Source organism: Pelophylax lessonae (assembly GCF_965119305.1).
Source record: "Pelophylax lessonae genome assembly, chromosome: 4".
Taxonomy (NCBI): domain Eukaryota; kingdom Metazoa; phylum Chordata; class Amphibia; order Anura; family Ranidae; genus Pelophylax; species Pelophylax lessonae.
The window spans coordinates 508,404,220-508,426,737 of NC_138771.1; the positions used below are offsets into that span (position 1 = coordinate 508,404,220).

Here is a 22,518-nt window from a genome sequence, read left to right on the forward strand (position 1 = left end):
AAACAACAAAAACAACAACCCCTAGACTGTTCATTGACTGAGCCAGAAAGTAAAGTGTTTCTGCATGCAGATGCTATCGGTAACCCAGAGGAACCTGAAAGGTGAGAAATCCAGCAGCCCTCAAGGGGGTAGTGCTACACTGAACTTATGGAAACCTTAACAAAAGCAAAACTAGAACAATCCATTTTCAGGCTGACTGCAGCACAGCAATTTTGTGTAGGGGCACTTGCTTAGAGATTGTCCCTATATAAATAATACATATTGAATTAAAACCTAGTAGGGATGGTCGGAGCAGAGCAGAAGTGCAGACCCAGATACTCAGTAGAGATCATCATCAATTGAGTCCTCCCAGATATACACCATATGGCTAAAAGATTATGGATATCAGTTCATCACACCTACTTGTGGACACCCTTCCAAATTACTGGGCTAATTTTTATTGGTGTTTACACTTCCAGTGAAGGTTGTCAATGCTACAACATACAAAGACATGTTAGACAATTGTGGACTTCCAATATTGTGGTAACACTTTGGGGGAAGGCCTATTTATGTTCCATAATGAAAATGCCCCTGCAAGCAAAGCCAGCTCTATAAATACAGTGGGTACGGAAAGTATTCAGACCCCCTTAAATTTTTCACTCTTTGTTATATTGCAGCCATTTGCTAAAATCATTTAGGTTCATTCTTCTTCCTCATGAATGTACACATAGCACCCCATACTGACAGAAAAACACAGAATTGTTGACATTGTTGCAGATTTATTAAAAAAGAAAAACTGAAATATCACATGGTCCTAAGTATTCAGACCCTTTGCTCAGTATTTAGTAGAAGCCCCCTTTTGATCTAATACAGCCAGGAGTCTTTTTGGGAAAGATGCAACAAGTCTTTCACACCTGGATTTGGGGATCCTCTGCCATTCCTCCTTGCAGATCCTCTCCAGTTCTGTCAGGTTGGATGGTAAACGTTGGTGGACAGCCATTTTTAGGTCTCTCCAGAGATGCTCAATTGGGTTTAAGTCAGGGCTCTGGCTGGGCCATTCAAGAACAGTCACGGAGTTGTTGTGAAGCCACTCCTTCGTTATTTTAGCTGTGTGCTTAGGGTCATTGTCTTGTTGGAAGGTAAACCTTTGGCCCAGTCTGAGGCCCAGAGCACTCTGGAGAAGGTTTTTGTCCAGGATATCCCTGTACTTGGCCGCATTCATCTTTCACTCGATTGCAACCAGTCGTCCTGTCCCTGCAGCTGAAAAACACCCCCACAGCATGATGCTGCCACCACCATGCTTCACTGTTGGGACTGTATTGGACAGGTGATGAGCAGTGCCTGGTTTTCTCCACACATACCGCTTAGAATTAAGGCCAAAAAGTTCTATTTTGGTCTCATCAGACCAGAGAATCTTATTTCTCACCATCTTGGAGTCCTTCAGGTGTTTTTTAGCAAACTCCATGCGGGCTTTCATGTGTCTTACACTGAGGAGAGGCTTCCGTCGGGCCACTCTGCCATAAAGCCCCGACTGGTGGAGGGCTGCAGTGATGGTTGACTTTCTACAACTTTCTCCCATCTCCTGACTGCATCTCTGGAGCTCAGCCACAGTGATCTTTGGGTTCTTCTTTACCTCTCTCACCGAGGCTCTTCTCCCCCGATAGCTCAGTTTGGCCGGACGGCCAGCTCTAGGAAGGGTTCTGGTCGTCCCAAACGTCTTCCATTTGAGGATTATGGAGGCCACTGTGCTCTTAGGAACCTTAAGTGCAGCAGAAATCTTTTTGTAACCTTGGCCAGATCTGTGCCTTGCCGCAATTCTGTCTCTGAGCTCTTCAGGCAGTTCCTTTGACCTCATGATTCTCATTTGCTCTGACATGCATTGTGATCTGGAAGGTCTTATATAGACAGGTGTGTGGCTTTCCTAATCAAGTCCAATCAGTATAATCAAACACAGCTGGACTCAAATGAAGGTGTAGAACCATCTCAAGGATGATCAGAAGAAATGGAAAGCACCTGAGTTAAATATATGAGTGTCACAGCAAAGGGTCTGAATACTTAGGACCATGTGATATTTCAGTTTTTCTTTTTTAATAAATCTGCAACAATGTCAACAATTCTGTGTTTTTCTGTCAGTATGGGGTGCTATGTGTACATTCATGAGGAAGAAGAATGAACTTAAATGATTTTAGCAAATGGCTGCAATATAACAAAGAGTGAAAAATGTAAGGGGGTCTGAATACTTTCCGTACCCACTGTATATAATTGGTTGAGCTTGACATGAAGGAACTGAATAGCCTGCACTGAGCCTTGACCTCAACCCTACTGAACACCATTAGAATGAACTGGAACACTGACTGTAAGTCTCTTTCCAATATCAGTAACAGACCTGATTAATACTCTTATGGTCCAATGGGCACACATTTCCAAATACACACTCCAACATCTTATGGAAAGCCTTTCTATAAGCCCTCTATGCAAGTGTGTGCGCATGCACGTGTGTGAGTGTGTGTAAGTGTGTGTGTGTCTGTGTGTGTGTGTGTGTGTGTGTGTGTGTGTGTTTAGACCTTGAACTATCAAGCTCTGTAAACAAGTCTTTTTTTTCCCAAGAGATCAGTAAGAATTAGGCTATGAACATAAAAAATAGCCTAGAGCTTCAGCAGCTGACTGTTGATTAAAATACATTGAATATTATTATTTCATATTTACACTTTACTAACTAAATAATAAACATAGTTTAATTCTTTAGTCTTGCATAAAACTAAATAAAAAAGATTAAGAACTATAAGCTGAATTCTACAGAATATATATGCTAAAAGCACTACACGGTCTGTTTAATAAGGCCTAAATTAGGAAATAAAAGTCAGAAAAGAAGATGCGCCATAATTTAGTGCAACTATTCATTATAAATAATAAATAGTGTAGCGCAGTCTATGATAGATTTTTGGGATTCAATCATTGGATAAAACACTTTAAACCAATAATAAATATATTAAATATATTAAAACATGTCTAAAAAGGAGATAGTCCATATAAGAGGCGATAACAGTCGGTAGAGGTAAAAAGTCCACTTGTGATATGGTGAAATAATAACAGGTGTGACTCTGGTGCTCAAATCCCTCCACCAAGCAATATCTGCCTCTCACCTCCAAAACATGACCCTGCAGGGCCAGAAAGCATAAACAATCTCCACAGGTAACCAACTCGTGTTGCTCCGATACAGGCAAGACCAAGACTCCAGCACTTGTCAGCACAAATAAGGATATCGCTGCAGCAGGTACAACTCACACTCGATTCCAAGTTTCCCAAGATATATAAATAAAAGAGGGGGAGATCTAGTGCTCTCTGTTGTAATACTGAAAGCTTTAATTCACTCAAAACATATTGCACTTACATTGTATCCGACCATAATAGGCATAGTAGTTGCAGAGTGTGCAGCGTGCTGGATGGTGCCTGGTTACTTCCTGGTTAACAGCCGTAGGACCGATTGACCAATCCCCCGTACGCGTTACGTCAGGTGGGCGTAGACTTCTTCAGCGGGGATGGTGATAGGTCGAAGGCCTGGCTTTTTATATTATCCCTAAGCTCCGCCCACTATGTCACTTCCGGCGTTTCACCATCGCCATGGAGACAGAGTGTCTCCTGAGACAGAGAGATAGAGGGGCGGGCTAAAAGTAATGATATTCATTCGGCCGTGTTTACAATTACATTTGTCACTAAGGAGACATACATATATCTCGGAGATCGGCCGAAGGATCACTTATAACAGCAGACTAATATTGTATGTCTTTCTTTACAGGAAGAACCATTTAGAAACTGCTCAAAGTTTTTTAATATTATTAAAAAACGAACTTATACTCAATCATTGATTTGTACTGTGTTGATCTTATAGGTCGTACGGCTATATTAGCAACCAGACACCAGATGGCAGCACTTTTGCTCACTTACATAGGGAACAGTGTTAAATACAATAATATACATAAAACACATTATAACCACATAAAAACATATAAAATCGTACATAAACCCCAATAAAATAGTATAAAATTTACTAAATAAGTATTTAAAATTTAAATATCATAAAAAGAAAAAACAATGACCATAAAAAATTATCTGTCTGAAATAAAACAATTCAGATCAAAGTCGACATTCAATCCTAGGGGCGTTAAGACTTTAGCCTCATAAATCCAAAAGGATTCGCGACGACTTAATTGTCTGATGAAATTACCACCCCTCCAATGGTAGCTTACTTTTTCAATCCCCCAGAATTTTAAGGTGCTTGGATTTTTATGATGATAATTTTTAAAGTGCCTAGATACACTGTGGGTAATAAGCCCCTTCCGTATGTTGTTGACATGTTCCCCAACACGTACGTGTAGAGCCCGCGAGGTGCGTCCAATGTATTGTAACCCACAGTCACACTCTAACATGTAAACCACACCTTGTGTGGCACATGTTATTAAATTTTTTATCAAATAGCTTTTTTGTGTGACCGTGGATACAAATTCCTTGCGTTTTTTGATATTTTTCCTGCAACTTTTACAAGTAGCACACTTCCCGCACGCATAAAAACCTGCCAGGAAAGGGAATATACCATTGCTCTTCACCTGGGGTGGATCAACTACTCCCGGGGCAACTTTGTCTCTGAGGGATGGAGCTTTCCTGTAAACAAATTTGGGCTGCTCTGATAAGACAGGGCCCAATACCCTATCCTCTCTCAGAATGGCCCAATGCTTACGGATGATTTTTTCAACTTTTTTATGTTGGATATTATAATCTAAGACCATTCGGAATTGCGTATCCACTTCTCTAGATCTGGAATTATCCAAAAGGCGATCCCGACTTGTGTTTTTAACCCATTCAAGCTCATTTTTCACATTTGTTTTATCGTATCCCTTTTCTAAAAACCTTCCTGTTAAAACCTCTGACTGTGTAATAAAATCCTCCTCAGTGGTACAGTTACGCCTTAAGCGTGTAAACTGTCCACGAGGGATATTACACAGCCACTGTCTGTGATGGCAACTGTCAAGGGGGATAAAAGAATTTCTGTCTGTGGGTTTAAAATAATTACGGGTTTTAAAAACACCATCTGCTTTGTACACTTCCAAGTCTAAAAAAATTATACTCTCATATTGCAAATTCCATGTAAGAACAATATTCTTTTCATTGTTGTTTAATTTGTTCATAAACGCTTCCAAACTCACCATGTCCCCCCGCCATACCATGAATAAATCATCGATATAGCGACGGTAACATATGAGCTGTGGGGGCAAATCTTCAAACACAGTTTCTTCCTCCCAGTGGGCCATAAATAAGTTGGCCACACTGGGAGCAAACTTAGCCCCCATCGCAACTCCTTTGACTTGCAAATAAAAACTATGGTTGTACCAAAAATAGTTCTTCTCAAGACAAAACTTTAAGCTCCTCTGAAGAAACCTAATTTGCTTTCTAGGTAACTGTGAATGAGATAGACCCCATTTAACCGCACTCAGTGCATCCGAGTGGTCAATAATGGTGTACAATGATCCAACATCCGCTGTAATCATTATACATTCAGTGGAGCTTGGTATTGTATTAAGTATTTGTATAATATGTTTAGTGTCTTTAAGGAACGATTTGGTTTTTTGTACAACCGGCTGGAGGAAAAAATCTATGTATTGACCCAACCTGGCCGTGATGGAATCAATCCCATTAACTATGGGGCGGCCAGGTGGGTTTTCCAGCTGTTTGTGTATTTTTGGCAGAAAGTATATTATAGGCCTCCTACAAAATAAGGGGTCTAGATACTGGGCCTCTTTATGAGTGAGGACTCCACTCCGTTCGCCTTTAGTAGTTAGACCATGTAGTTCTTCTTTGAACTCTAACATGGGGTCTTTAGACAAGATCTGATATGTGGAGTGGTCACTCAGGAGTCTCAACATCTCATTTTTGTAATAACTCCCACTGAGTACCACCAGACCCCCCCCTTTATCTGCCGGACGTATAACGATATCACTCCTTTTTTCCAGAGATGCAATACCTCTTTTGATACACAATGGGTCATACGCTTTTTTATACTTCAATTTATCAAGGTCACTACACACCATGTGTTTAAACACATCTAGGTGCTTAGTGTCCTGTCCAGGCGGATTGAAGGTTGATTTATTTTTTAGGGAGGAATGGTGGTATGTAGAGGAGGCGGAGTTGCGGGTAACAGGATTAGACAAGAAATATTTTTTAATGCTTAATTGTCTAGTAAATTTCTGTATATTAACATAAGTTTGAAATTTGTTCAAATTCCTGATAGGAGCAAATTTTAGCCCCTTATCCAAGACTTTGAGTTCGTCCTCCGTGAGGGGAACTCCACTCAAGTTATATATTCCTGTACCTATCGTGGCCTCTGCCTTTTTGGTTCGTCGTCCTCCTCGACATCCTCTCTGTTTTTTCTTTTTCCTACACTCTGATTGGCGTTTTCTAGTTGGTATTGGTTCCCCCTCCAATTGTAATTCTGGATTGGGGTTCTTGGGGCTGGGGACTGGAATTGGGTCCGTGGTCCCCTCCATGGGGACCTCCCTTCCTCTAAAAAATATTGTTGGTCAGCATCCTCAATATCACGGAGGGGGGTAAACCTATTCTGTGAAGGTATTTCTGAATAAGGTCTATACTGGGCATAATTTCCCTGTTGGGGTCTGCCTTTTCCTCTCCCTCTTCCTCTCCCTCTGCTTTTTCCTCTCCCTCTCCCTTTTACCACCTGCCAACCCTCACCTCCATTGTTGACAAATCTCTGAGGATAGTTATTATTGGAAGGGGGAGGGTTAAAGGAACTCTTTCTCCCTCTTCCACCTCCTTTCTTATTGTAATTATTCCAATTGTTTCTGGGGGTGTGCTGGTCATGGGGAGCTGGTATAGGGACATAATAAGTTTTCTTATTAGGAACTGTCTCTAATACCCCACTATTACTAGTGCCTTGGGAAGGTTCACTTATTTCCACTTGTGGAGACTCTTGGCTTATATGGAACGATAGTTGCCATTTATATATATCCTTTCCATTAAAATCTGCCAAATCTCGCTGAAATTTATTTTTCTTTTTTTCCTGTACTTCTCTATCCCATTTTTCCATTTTTAGTTTCAAGTCATTTGTTAATTGAGTTAAGTCTGGGTGGTCTTTAACCAACTCCACTTTATCTTTAATATCTTTTATTTGGGTTTCTAATGTGGTCATTTTTTTCTTTTTCCGATTTAATAAAAATACTAAGAGCTCTAAACCCTTATTGGTAAAGAAATCCTCCCAATCTTTTAGGGACTCGTTATCCAATAGACCATCGTTAGGAGGGACATCCCACCTTAAACGACGTGGAATTAGCTTAGCGGCGATGTAGTGTTCAAAGGACACTATGTCCCACCATACTTTAATTTTCTTTTCAAACAAAAAGCCCAGCTTTCTAAATAAATATGAAAGATCCCCCGGATCTTTAGATATGGTTGGTTTGTTTGAAAAGATCTCGTTAATTTTAATTTCCCGTTTTTCTAAATATTGGAAAATCTCCATAATTCTGCTGCTGAATCACATAGATTGAAAACTAGTATAATATGTGTGTAGAAGATTCAGCGCTGAATAAATTAACTTGCAATGAGACCAGCAGCTAACACTCAAGGGCAATCCAACTCCTTCAATGAAATAAATAATAAATAGTGTAGCGCAGTCTATGATAGATTTTTGGGATTCAATCATTGGATAAAACACTTTAAACCAATAATAAATATATTAAATATATTAAAACATGTCTAAAAAGGAGATAGTCCATATAAGAGGCGATAACAGTCGGTAGAGGTAAAAAGTCCACTTGTGATATGGTGAAATAATAACAGGTGTGACTCTGGTGCTCAAATCCCTCCACCAAGCAATATCTGCCTCTCACCTCCAAAACATGACCCTGCAGGGCCAGAAAGCATAAACAATCTCCACAGGTAACCAACTCGTGTTGCTCCGATACAGGCAAGACCAAGACTCCAGCACTTGTCAGCACAAATAAGGATATCGCTGCAGCAGGTACAACTCACACTCGATTCCAAGTTTCCCAAGATATATAAATAAAAGAGGGGGAGATCTAGTGCTCTCTGTTGTAATACTGAAAGCTTTAATTCACTCAAAACATATTGCACTTACATTGTATCCGACCATAATAGGCATAGTAGTTGCAGAGTGTGCAGCGTGCTGGATGGTGCCTGGTTACTTCCTGGTTAACAGCCGTAGGACCGATTGACCAATCCCCCGTACGCGTTACGTCAGGTGGGCGTAGACTTCTTCAGTTTGAAAAGAAAATTAAAGTATGGTGGGACATAGTGTCCTTTGAACACTACATCGCCGCTAAGCTAATTCCACGTCGTTTAAGGTGGGATGTCCCTCCTAACGATGGTCTATTGGATAACGAGTCCCTAAAAGATTGGGAGGATTTCTTTACCAATAAGGGTTTAGAGCTCTTAGTATTTTTATTAAATCGGAAAAAGAAAAAAATGACCACATTAGAAACCCAAATAAAAGATATTAAAGATAAAGTGGAGTTGGTTAAAGACCACCCAGACTTAACTCAATTAACAAATGACTTGAAACTAAAAATGGAAAAATGGGATAGAGAAGTACAGGAAAAAAAGAAAAATAAATTTCAGCGAGATTTGGCAGATTTTAATGGAAAGGATATATATAAATGGCAACTATCGTTCCATATAAGCCAAGAGTCTCCACAAGTGGAAATAAGTGAACCTTCCCAAGGCACTAGTAATAGTGGGGTATTAGAGACAGTTCCTAATAAGAAAACTTATTATGTCCCTATACCAGCTCCCCATGACCAGCACACCCCCAGAAACAATTGGAATAATTACAATAAGAAAGGAGGTGGAAGAGGGAGAAAGAGTTCCTTTAACCCTCCCCCTTCCAATAATAACTATCCTCAGAGATTTGTCAACAATGGAGGTGAGGGTTGGCAGGTGGTAAAAGGGAGAGGGAGAGGAAAAAGCAGAGGGAGAGGAAGAGGGAGAGGAAAAGGCAGACCCCAACAGGGAAATTATGCCCAGTATAGACCTTATTCAGAAATACCTTCACAGAATAGGTTTACCCCCCTCCGTGATATTGAGGATGCTGACCAACAATATTTTTTAGAGGAAGGGAGGTCCCCATGGAGGGGACCACGGACCCAATTCCAGTCCCCAGCCCCAAGAACCCCAATCCAGAATTACAATTGGAGGGGGAACCAATACCAACTAGAAAACGCCAATCAGAGTGTAGGAAAAAGAAAAAACAGAGAGGATGTCGAGGAGGACGACGAACCAAAAAGGCAGAGGCCACGATAGGTACAGGAATATATAACTTGAGTGGAGTTCCCCTCACGGAGGACGAACTCAAAGTCTTGGATAAGGGGCTAAAATTTGCTCCTATCAGGAATTTGAACAAATTTCAAACTTATGTTAATATACAGAAATTTACTAGACAATTAAGCATTAAAAAATATTTCTTGTCTAATCCTGTTACCCGCAACTCCGCCTCCTCTACATACCACCATTCCTCCCTAAAAAATAAATCAACCTTCAATCCGCCTGGACAGGACACTAAGCACCTAGATGTGTTTAAACACATGGTGTGTAGTGACCTTGATAAATTGAAGTATAAAAAAGCGTATGACCCATTGTGTATCAAAAGAGGTATTGCATCTCTGGAAAAAAGGAGTGATATCGTTATACGTCCGGCAGATAAAGGGGGGGGTCTGGTGGTACTCAGTGGGAGTTATTACAAAAATGAGATGTTGAGACTCCTGAGTGACCACTCCACATATCAGATCTTGTCTAAAGACCCCATGTTAGAGTTCAAAGAAGAACTACATGGTCTAACTACTAAAGGCGAACGGAGTGGAGTCCTCACTCATAAAGAGGCCCAGTATCTAGACCCCTTATTTTGTAGGAGGCCTATAATATACTTTCTGCCAAAAATACACAAACAGCTGGAAAACCCACCTGGCCGCCCCATAGTTAATGGGATTGATTCCATCACGGCCAGGTTGGGTCAATACATAGATTTTTTCCTCCAGCCGGTTGTACAAAAAACCAAATCGTTCCTTAAAGACACTAAACATATTATACAAATACTTAATACAATACCAAGCTCCACTGAATGTATAATGATTACAGCGGATGTTGGATCATTGTACACCATTATTGACCACTCGGATGCACTGAGTGCGGTTAAATGGGGTCTATCTCATTCACAGTTACCTAGAAAGCAAATTAGGTTTCTTCAGAGGAGCTTAAAGTTTTGTCTTGAGAAGAACTATTTTTGGTACAACCATAGTTTTTATTTGCAAGTCAAAGGAGTTGCGATGGGGGCTAAGTTTGCTCCCAGTGTGGCCAACTTATTTATGGCCCACTGGGAGGAAGAAACTGTGTTTGAAGATTTGCCCCCACAGCTCATATGTTACCGTCGCTATATCGATGATTTATTCATGGTATGGCGGGGGGACATGGTGAGTTTGGAAGCGTTTATGAACAAATTAAACAACAATGAAAAGAATATTGTTCTTACATGGAATTTGCAATATGAGAGTATAATTTTTTTAGACTTGGAAGTGTACAAAGCAGATGGTGTTTTTAAAACCCGTAATTATTTTAAACCCACAGACAGAAATTCTTTTATCCCCCTTGACAGTTGCCATCACAGACAGTGGCTGTGTAATATCCCTCGTGGACAGTTTACACGCTTAAGGCGTAACTGTACCACTGAGGAGGATTTTATTACACAGTCAGAGGTTTTAACAGGAAGGTTTTTAGAAAAGGGATACGATAAAACAAATGTGAAAAATGAGCTTGAATGGGTTAAAAACACAAGTCGGGATCGCCTTTTGGATAATTCCAGATCTAGAGAAGTGGATACGCAATTCCGAATGGTCTTAGATTATAATATCCAACATAAAAAAGTTGAAAAAATCATCCGTAAGCATTGGGCCATTCTGAGAGAGGATAGGGTATTGGGCCCTGTCTTATCAGAGCAGCCCAAATTTGTTTACAGGAAAGCTCCATCCCTCAGAGACAAAGTTGCCCCGGGAGTAGTTGATCCACCCCAGGTGAAGAGCAATGGTATATTCCCTTTCCTGGCAGGTTTTTATGCGTGCGGGAAGTGTGCTACTTGTAAAAGTTGCAGGAAAAATATCAAAAAACGCAAGGAATTTGTATCCACGGTCACACAAAAAAGCTATTTGATAAAAAATTTAATAACATGTGCCACACAAGGTGTGGTTTACATGTTAGAGTGTGACTGTGGGTTACAATACATTGGACGCACCTCGCGGGCTCTACACGTACATGTTGGGGAACATGTCAACAACATACGGAAGGGGCTTATTACCCACAGTGTATCTAGGCACTTTAAAAATTATCATCATAAAAATCCAAGCACCTTAAAATTCTGGGGGATTGAAAAAGTAAGCTACCATTGGAGGGGTGGTAATTTCATCAGACAATTAAGTCGTCGCGAATCCTTTTGGATTTATGAGGCTAAAGTCTTAACGCCCCTAGGATTGAATGTCGACTTTGATCTGAATTGTTTTATTTCAGACAGATAATTTTTTATGGTCATTGTTTTTTCTTTTTATGATATTTAAATTTTAAATACTTATTTAGTAAATTTTATACTATTTTATTGGGGTTTATGTACGATTTTATATGTTTTTATGTGGTTATAATGTGTTTTATGTATATTATTGTATTTAACACTGTTCCCTATGTAAGTGAGCAAAAGTGCTGCCATCTGGTGTCTGGTTGCTAATATAGCCGTACGACCTATAAGATCAACACAGTACAAATCAATGATTGAGTATAAGTTCGTTTTTTAATAATATTAAAAAACTTTGAGCAGTTTCTAAATGGTTCTTCCTGTAAAGAAAGACATACAATATTAGTCTGCTGTTATAAGTGATCCTTCGGCCGATCTCCGAGATATATGTATGTCTCCTTAGTGACAAATGTAATTGTAAACACGGCCGAATGAATATCATTACTTTTAGCCCGCCCCTCTATCTCTCTGTCTCAGGAGACACTCTGTCTCCATGGCGATGGTGAAACGCCGGAAGTGACATAGTGGGCGGAGCTTAGGGATAATATAAAAAGCCAGGCCTTCGACCTATCACCATCCCCGCTGAAGAAGTCTACGCCCACCTGACGTAACGCGTACGGGGGATTGGTCAATCGGTCCTACGGCTGTTAACCAGGAAGTAACCAGGCACCATCCAGCACGCTGCACACTCTGCAACTACTATGCCTATTATGGTCGGATACAATGTAAGTGCAATATGTTTTGAGTGAATTAAAGCTTTCAGTATTACAACAGAGAGCACTAGATCTCCCCCTCTTTTATTTATATATCTTGGGAAACTTGGAATCGAGTGTGAGTTGTACCTGCTGCAGCGATATCCTTATTTGTGCTGACAAGTGCTGGAGTCTTGGTCTTGCCTGTATCGGAGCAACACGAGTTGGTTACCTGTGGAGATTGTTTATGCTTTCTGGCCCTGCAGGGTCATGTTTTGGAGGTGAGAGGCAGATATTGCTTGGTGGAGGGATTTGAGCACCAGAGTCACACCTGTTATTATTTCACCATATCACAAGTGGACTTTTTACCTCTACCGACTGTTATCGCCTCTTATATGGACTATCTCCTTTTTAGACATGTTTTAATATATTTAATATATTTATTATTGGTTTAAAGTGTTTTATCCAATGATTGAATCCCAAAAATCTATCATAGACTGCGCTACACTATTTATTATTTATTTCATTGAAGGAGTTGGATTGCCCTTGAGTGTTAGCTGCTGGTCTCATTGCAAGTTAATTTATTCAGCGCTGAATCTTCTACACACAACTATTCATTATGTTCCTGTAACTTAATAGCAGTCAGCACAAAGAAAACTAAGGACTAGATTGATTTACTTGATCAGGTTATCATTTTTTTTACAGGTCTGTATAGGGATGATGTGTCAACATACCTTAAGCTCCACAGGGGTGTGGATTAGGAACAGATCCATGTAATCTAGTCCAAGATCCTTTAGAGATCTCTCAAGAGCTGGACGGACCCTTTCCGGGGCATGATTATTTAACCAAAGCTTGAAATAAAAAGAAAAAAAATAACTTGGTCAAAAAGGTAATATGGGTAGAGAAAAGGATCTGTCATAGACAAAGACTTGGGTAACCTCATCATGTAGCAGGGCAACATCATTCAGGGCAACATCGTTGGGTGGGGGATCATTGTAGGCAGCAGGTCATCCTAATCAATAGGGATGGGCTTGATGTTCGAGATGTTTGCTGAGCACACAAACAAATTTGGTGCTCAGCCGGAAGTTCGCCCCCGATGAGCGCCCCATAATGCACTGCGCTGGTGCAGTGAATAAATAATGATGATTGGCCAAAGCATGCACAAGACCTGTATTCTTTGGCCAATCACAGCACACAGGGTCCTGTCAGAGCCATAATTAACCAAAGGCAGGCTGCCTTTAGCCAATCATGGCTCAGTGGCTAAGTCCACGCCCCACACTATATAAGGCTGCTGCTTACACGTGTATGATAATAGAGGTTAGGCAGGTAGTTAGTGGATAGTGTGTTGAGTGAGATTAGTGCAGTCAGTGTAGTGAACAGGCATACCCCACTTTTATAATGTATAGATATGTTGTAGTCCTGGGTCCCCTCTCAGTGCTCTGCAAGTTTTGTTTCCCTGTCACTTATAGTTCGTGAGCAGTGCCATGTCAAGCTGACCGAGATTTCCCATACATGCCAATTAGCACTGAAAGCTGAAATGCTGAAAATTGGTCTAGGCAGGAAGGTGGTGAAAGTGCCCTGTATTCAAGTGGTTAAGGGGAACCCTATGACAGGATAGAAAAAAAAAACGGCATGGGGTTCCCCCCCAAAATCCATACCAGGCCCTTTGGGTCTGGTACAGATTTTAAGGGGAACGCCACGCCAAAATTGAATGGATGCCCATCCATCTGTTTTTAGCAGATAGGATCAGATGTCGCGGGTGTCAACGAACACATGTCTGTTGACATTCGCCGCTCTATAGAGAGCAATGGATGGTCCAATCGGGTCCACCTGAACACAGACAGGCAGACCTGATAGGTCCGTCAGTAAAAAGGGGCCTAACAAAGCACGTCACATGAACACCAGGACAGAAGCATTGCAAGCTGGGACATTGTTAATTAAATGTATTTATGTATACAATATATTTTTATTTTGCAATTCGAGAATACAGAGAGTAAATGCATATAAGAAGATCAAAAATCCCAGAATAGAAGAACTACATGGGAGGTTTTGTTTATATATCTTTTTTAATTTAGCCCACCCGTTATTTTATCTTTGGGGCTCAAAAGTTTTTTCCTCCTTTCTTTACAGTTAAAGTAGAACTATAGGCAAAACTTTATTTTCCATTTTGGCTAGAATAAGGGAGGATTAAAACTCTGACAGATTTTTTTTTCGTTATATGTGTCCCTTTATGGAGATTTACCTTCACTTCCTGTCCCTTAGCCAAACAGGAAGTAAGAGGAAATCCTTGCAAAAGAAAAAGGAATCCATTGGGGCCCCCCAGGTCACCAGAGTTAGTGTCCCCTCTATTATGTTTCTGGGGACAACCCACAATTTGGGATTTTCTCTTTTCTTTTCTCTAATAATGGTCACAAGGACAACTAGAGAGGGCGAATCTCCCTAACAGGGTCACAGACAGCAATAAAGGCCAGATAAGGGGTTCTTATCCATTTCCACTCTGTCCAAAACTAAAACAAACATTTTGCCTTTAGTTATACTTTAGGGCTTCCATAAATTGCTCTATTCTCTTGTTCAGCCTGCAGGCAGAATAAGAGAAAATCAATTGATACCTCCATCTACACTAACTGAATTGAGAAATCCCCACTGTCAGCATCGTATTCAGGCAGCCATGACACCTGCAGCTGCCTGAAAACAATTGCATTTGCGAACAGTGACTCCATCTAATACAGTTTTATAGAAAAGGTCTTGTTACCTTTCCAGTATAGAAAATGTCCTCTCTCTTCACGGTTCCATCAGCAATCTTTGCGTTGATAGCCCGGCCAACTTGTACCTCATTGCCGTATATAAAAGCACCATCAATATGACGATAGCCAACATTGATGGCCACCTTTGTAGCCTCTTCAGCCTGCTCTTTAGTGTACTGAAAAACAAACAAACAAAAAAAAAAAAAAACAATGAAGAATTGTTTAGAAATCGTGTTTCAAAAGCAGAAGATTTTGACCACTTAAGTACTGGCATGGTACACCCCTTTTCTGTCCAGCCATTTGTCAATTTCAGTGTGGTGATACTTTGACTGTCAATTACTCCGTCATGCAACACAGTACCTAAATAAATTTGATTAAATTTGATAATTTTTTTCTCTTGGTGGTTTTTATTAACCACTTTTTTTTTTTTTTTTACTTTATAAAGAAACAAACAACAGAAATTTTTAAGCAAAAATCTGTTTCTCTTTACTCTAAGAACCCGTTCACATAGGGGCGGCGCTACTTGCTGGGGCGACCTCGGCGCGACATGCACGGACTTCATATCTTTGAAGTCAATGCAGGTTGCCTCCAGGTCGCCCCAAAGTAGTACAGGACCCTTTTTCTAAGTCAGAGCAACTTGTGTCGCTCCTATTAGAACGGGTCCTGTGCTAATCAATGGCAAAGTCGCCTGACAAGTCGCGCTAGTGTGAATGGGGACTTATAAAACATTTGACATAAATATTCAAGGACAGTACGAACACCCACAAAATGGCCCTTTTTGTAGACGGTGGGCACTTTAAGATATTATATTTTGCCACAATTTTTGCAAATGACAAAACCAGCTGGTATTTAGATGGCATTTCAATTTTCCTTACAGATTTCAGAACTAGTTAAAGACCCCCCCCCCCCCCTTTCCCAAACCATACATTTGCTGAATAAAAAGCCCAGTAGGATTAAAAAAAAAAAAGGGGGGGGGGGCTACTGATTTTGTAATTCCCATGATAGTTGTGCAAAGGGTGATTAAAAATAATATTTTAAACAAAAATACACCAATACTCCCAATAGGAACACGTCTAAAGGGATGCAGGCCCAGCAGTTTTCCTCATTAGTGCCCTGTAGCTGCCACAGCTGATAGATAATTATGATCCCACTCCCATTTGACCCACTCAGCACAGAGGCACAGAGGAACAAACAATGATTTCTGCAGAATAAGAAAAGGTAAGAATCTGCAACAAAATTTGTTAAATCCTGATGTACATAAATCACCCTCAAAAGTGGAGTTACGCTTTAAATTAATTTTTCATTTTTATTGTTTCACTTTAAGCATCAATAAAAACACTGCTCCTTTAAAAATTATCTAATTTAAAAGTTTTTTTTTGCATTGGTACATGTCCCCCAGGGCAGTAGCCGGGCCCCCATACCCTTTTTATGGCCAATCACTTGCATAAAGGCCTTCAAAATGGGGACTTAGTGGGGTTTGGAGTTTGGGCTTGAACATTTGCTAGTTCGGGTGTTCTAGTGTGAACTGAACTGGGGGGTGTTCAGCCCATCTCTAGTGCATAGACATTTAGAGGACTCTCTCTATTCTATTCTCTTAAGGGAGGCAGCTCCCCTCTTCGCAGAGACTAGCGACACAAGCACCTCTGGGACTCCCACTTAAGCAGCACTAACAAAGTAATACAACGGATTAAACACCGGACAGTCATTAGGATCCCTCTTCCAAGCCCCTACTCACTCCAGATACTTGGATACCTCCCTGTCCAATATTGAATAGACACTGTACTGTGAATCTCAAGGCCGGATTCTTAGTGCACCAACTTTACTTGTCTCTGAACCGCTTCCAAGAGACTAGGCCCCCCAGCTCCTTCAAAGCTGTGACCTCAATGAACTTTCTGTAATAGGCCCCCCAGCTCTAGCATAACTGGGACCTCAGTGATTTATCTGCAGGCTTCAGCTGACTTGCCCAGAAGGGCATTAGCCCTTCCAGTCTGGGATCTTCCCCTCTAGGACAAGAATCCTTACACCTCTCTTTGCCTCTGACTATTTTTCTCCTCTCAGCTACCTACTGCACACAACCCCCTTCCCCCAGGGTTTGGCTGAGACCCATTCAAGCCCAAAACATTTAAGCCCAGGGTCAGCCTTTTCCAGGCCACTACAGTATATGCTGAAACCTACTAGAATACAGGGGGAAGTAGCTGACCCTGCAGTTAGACATGTGTAGTTAATTTCATTCCAAATCAAATTCGGACTAATTTTTCGTTTTCGGAAATTTGGATGTATGTGAATTTTCGAATCCTAATGAATCCAAAAAATAATGGAAAAAAATTGAGACGAAATTTGAATTCAAATCGATTTGAATCGTTTTCCAATCAATTTCGAATTTGAATAGTTTTCGGTTTTGCAGTTTACAAAGAGAATAAAATAGAATAGAAAGTAAAGGAATAGAAAAGGGAAAAATAGAAAAGAATAGTATAAAAAAAAGAATTGCACAAAATATAAAGAATATAACCATCTTCTCAAATTCGAATTTTTAAATAGAATAAATCTGAATTTGAATACATAAGAAAAGAATAGAATAGAAAAAAAAAAAAGATTCAATAGAATATAATAGAATAGAAAATAATAGAACTGAAAAAAACAATAGAATAGAATAAATATAACCATGTCCCAGAATAAATCGAATACATACAGTATCTCACAAAAGTGAGTACACCCCTCACATTTTTGTAAATATTTTATTATATCTTTTCATGTGACAACACTGAAGAAATGACACTTTGCTACATTGTAAAGTAGTAATTGTACAGCTTGTATAAGGGCTCTTTCACACGGCCGCTCCGATTTTTTATTCCGCTGTGGCGCTTTTTTTTTTTTTCGCGGACACAGATGACACTTGTGTCATCCACTCCGTATGTCCGCATATCATCCCATCTGTTTGCAGATGATATACGGACATAATGCATGTCTATAGGGATTGCGGATGTCAGTGGATGACACCGCTGACATCCGATTTTGCATCCGTTACGTTTTTTTAAACAGAAGAAAAATAGGGTTCTGTTCCGTTCCAAAAAACCGAACAGAACTGAAAGGACGAAATCCCATTGACATGCATTATGTCCGTATTTCATCCGCAAAAAAATGGGATGAAATACAGACATACGGAGCGCCCGTGTGAAAGAGCCCTAACAGTGTAAATGTGCTGTCCCCTCAAAATAACTCAACACACAGCCATTATTGTTTAAACTGCTGCCAACAAAAGTGAGTACACCCTTAAGTTAAAATGTCCAAATTGGGCCCAAATTGTCAATATTTTGCGTGGCCACCATTATTTTTTTAGTACTGCCTTAACCCTCTTGGGCATGGAGTTCACCAGAGCTTCACAGGTTTCCACTGGATTCCTCTTCCACTCCTCCATGACATCATCACGAAGCTGGTGGATGTTAGAGACTCTGCACTCCTCCACCTTCTGTTTGAGGATGCCCCTCAGATGCTCAATAGGGTTTAGGTCTGTAGACAGGCTTGGCCAGTCAATCACCTTTACCCTCAGCTTCTTTAGCAAGGCAGTGGTCGTCTTGGAGGTGTGTTTGGGGTCGTTATCATGTTAGAATACTGCCCTGCGGCCCAGTCTCCGAAGGGAGGGGATCATGCTCTGCTTCAGTATGTCACAGTACATGTTGCCATTCATGGTTCCCTCAATGAACTGTAGCTCCCCAGTGCTCATGCAGCCCTAGACTATGACACTCCCACAACCATGCTTGAATGTAGGCAAGACACACTTGTCTTTGTACTCCTCCCCTGGTTGCCACCACACACGCTTGACACCATCTGAACCAAATAAGTTAATCTTGGTCTCATCAGATCACAGGACATGGTTCCAGTAATCCATGTCCTTAGTCTGCTTGCCTTCAGCAAACTGTTTGAAGGCTTTCTTGTGCATCATCTTTAGAAGAGGCTTCCTTCTGGGACGACAGCCATGCAGACCAATTTGATGCAGTGTGCGGCGTATGGTCTGAGCACTGACAGGCTGACCCCCCACCCCTTCAACCTCTGCAGCAATGCTGGCAGCACTCATATGTCTATTTCCCAAAGCCAACCTCTGGATATGAAGCTAAACACGTGTACTCAACTTCTTTGATCGACCATTCAGAGGACTGCTCTGAGTGGAAACTGTTCTGTTAAACCAATGTATGGCCTTGGCCACTGAGCTGCAGCTCAGTTTCAGGGTCTTGGCAATCTTCTTATAGCCTAGGCCATCTTTATGTAGAGTAACAATTCTTTTTTTCAGATCCTCAGGAAGTTCTTTGCCATGAGGTGCCATGTTGAACTTCCAGTGACCAGTATGAGAGCGATAACACCAAATTTAACACACCTGCTCCCCATTCCCACCTGAGACCTTGTAACACTAACGAGTCACATGACACCGGGGAGGGGGAAATGGCTAATTGGGCCCAATTTGGACATTTTTACTTAGGGGTGTACTCACTTTGTTGCCAGCGGTTTAGACATTAATGGCTGTGTGTTGAGTTATTTTGAGGGGACAGCAAATTTACACTTTTATACAAGCTGTACACTCACTTTTTTACATTGTAGCAAAGTGTAATTTCTTCAGTGATGTCACATGAAAAGATATAATAAAATATTCACAAAAATGTGAGGGGTGTACTCACTTTGTGAGATACTGTATAACCATGTCCCAGAATTCAAAAATAATCAATTCTAATTTGAATAGAATAGATTGGAGTAGAAAATAATATATTGGTGTACATATGTGTTCATATTGCAAATAAAGATGACTTATAGTGTAAATGGGTGTGACCCTCCAAGTGTGCACCAGCGTTCCTACACCTGGCTGCATTGTATACTCCATGAGAATGACAGCAATACCGTAGCAGATCTCTCCTGTGTTCCCAGTGCTGCAAGAGACTTTCCGTGCTGCTTCTGTTTTCTCAGGGCTTCCTTACTGCACCTGTGATCCCAGCATCCTAGTGCTACAAGAGACTCACACTGCTCTTGTGTGTTAGTTATTCCTGTTCTCTAATCATCTGTAGCCTGCATGGGTGTGCCCGAGGGCCGCAACCTGGCAATGGTCCTGCAGCAAAACGTAGGCACTCCTTAAGCCTCATTCACACGGCCATAAAAATTTTACTTATGTTAGTACACGTGTGTTTTCTAGGAGAAAAGTTCCTGAGTAGTAATCAGTAAAATACTTGTGTATAGATGCGTTTAAATGGATAAAGATGTGTATGGTGTACATAACTTGTTTTTATGATCATTTTTTTACCATTTTGTTTAGAGTAAAATTTCTGCACCTACAAAAGCATATACATGTGTACATATGCGTAAGCGCATGTTCTTTTATGCTAATTTATGGATTCTGTGTTACAGATCTGAATGTGAATGGCTCCTTTGAAAACAATGCAGTTGCATTCAGATCTATAAATAAAACACACCTATATATGCATTTTCTTATGGCTGTGTGAATTAAGCCTTAGGGCTCTTTCACACGGGCTTTCCGTATGTCCGCAAATCATCCTATTTTTTTGCGGATGATTTGCGGACATAATGTAAGTTTTTGGCATTGCGGATGTCAGCGGAATACCATCCGCTGACATCCGATTTCCTTCCTTTCAGTTCTGTTCCGTTTTTTCGAACGGAACAGAACCCTATTTTTGTTCCGTTCAAAAAACGGAAAGGAAGGAAAATCGGATGTCAGCGGTGTCATCCGCTGACATCCGCAATCCCCATAGACTTACATTAGGTCCGCATATCATCCGCAAACGGATGGGATGATATGCGGACCTACGGAGCGAATGACAGAAATGTCATCCGCTCCGTGAAAAAAAAAAAAAAAGGACCGCAGCGGAGCTCTCACACGGAAAGCCCGTGTGAAAGAGCCCTTAGGGTCCTTTCACACGGGCTTTCTGCCCGGCAGACTCAGTTTTGCTCAGCGGGGATCGATCCGCTGATCTCCGCTGAGCAGGCTGATGACAGGTCCGCTTACTTTGCAGAGACAGACCTGTAAGATCCCCACTCTCCTCTATGGGAGATCGGATGAAAACAGACTGCCTGTCCGTTTTCATCCGATCCTATCCGATCTGATCCTCCAGACGGATGGAAAATAGGGTTTCCATCGGTCTGGATTTAACGGACAGGATCGGATAGCAGCGGGTGTAAACGGACATGTCACTGCTGACATCCGCTGTTCCATAGAGGTGCATGGAGCATCAGATCAGGTCCGCCTGAAAAACTGACAGGCGGACCTGATCGGAAAGCCCGTGTGAAAGGGCCCTGCGGCCCCTTTTACACGAGCCGTTTGACCGGGTACACCTGGTTGTTTTTTAGGTGGACCCAATTTAACCCTCCATTCTACCTTCCCTATGGGCAGTCGGTTGTAAACATACGTGTGTCTATTTACACTCCGCTACCTCCGATCCAATTTGGCAAAAACAAACGGAAGTGTATCCACTCCTCACCTTCTGGCTGGATTGGATCGGAGGGTAGTCGGGTGTAAATGAGCAGACAGTCCGTTTACATCCGGCTGCCCATAGAGCAGAGTGAGCTGTGTCCGCAGATCCCTTGCTGGGCAAAACCGAATATGGTCCCTCTGAAAGGGGCCTTAGGCTTTGCATCTCAGGACACCCCAGCTTCCCACTTTCATATCAGAGCCCTTGGTCAGCCCATCTTCACCATGGAAAACGCATGCTGCTGTGCAAAAATTTGGAAGGCAGCTCGGCACCCTTGATGTGCCCAGAAGGCACCCTGGTTGAAAAATGCTGAGCTACATTCTGTTGTTCATAAGACCCTAGAGATTCCACTTCCAGTGAACAGGGACTCCAGTCCATGACAGGAGCGCAGAGAGCTTTCCGCACCCAGCACCCCACTGCCACTTTACGAAAGTTTTGCAGCGTGTGACTACATATATACTGTACACATCGAGCTCCCCACCACATGATAAACATTCCCCACCCCACCCCCCCCTGGTCCTGGCCCTGCTCAAAATGTGAAATGATGTATCTGGATTTTGTTAAAAATCTCTTACTAATTAATTAATTTGCTCTGATAAAAAAATATCTGTCAGTAGCAAGAGCTTTTTAGCGATCCATGTAACCCGAGCTCTAGAATCACAGCACCTCACCTGCTCTGGGGCATAGGTACCAAACCCAATCACCGGTATCTTGTGCCCATCGTTCAGGGCCACACAGGAGCCTGATTTCAGGGCCATTGCTTGCTGTCTTGATCCCTGTCCCTGTCTTGATCGAACAATGACTTCTTTACTAGTTATGTTACTGACTTTTACTCTGTTTGGAACAAGTCCTACGGGCGTGCCTGTAATTTGGGGCCGTACCAACTCACTTTCTAATGCTTTCATGAATATCTTCAAGACAGTTAATAAATGATTATACATACACTAAATGCATAATTTTGTTAATAGTTTATAACAAAACCCAGGAGTGTTTTAACAGAATGCTATAATGTAATTTACTATCAGGCCCCTTTGTGCTCTGAATTTGGTTTAGTCCTGTCAGTGCAT

General features: G+C 41.4%; 1 protein-coding gene across 1 annotated transcript in view; it reads right to left on the bottom strand.

The window, feature by feature from the left end:
- Positions 1 to 22,210, bottom strand: part of LOC309553534 (aldo-keto reductase family 1 member C1-like) — a 48,436-nt gene extending 26,226 nt beyond the window's left edge. The window contains exons 1-3 of the mRNA XM_082254781.1: positions 22,123 to 22,210; positions 14,996 to 15,163; positions 12,978 to 13,094 (exon numbers count right to left, since the gene is read on the bottom strand). Of these exons, the coding sequence (XP_082110907.1) occupies positions 12,978 to 13,094; positions 14,996 to 15,163; positions 22,123 to 22,209 (372 nt within the window). The 5' untranslated portion in view covers position 22,210. The remainder of the gene's footprint in view (positions 1 to 12,977; positions 13,095 to 14,995; positions 15,164 to 22,122) is intronic.
- Positions 22,211 to 22,518: the final 308 nt, after the last annotated feature.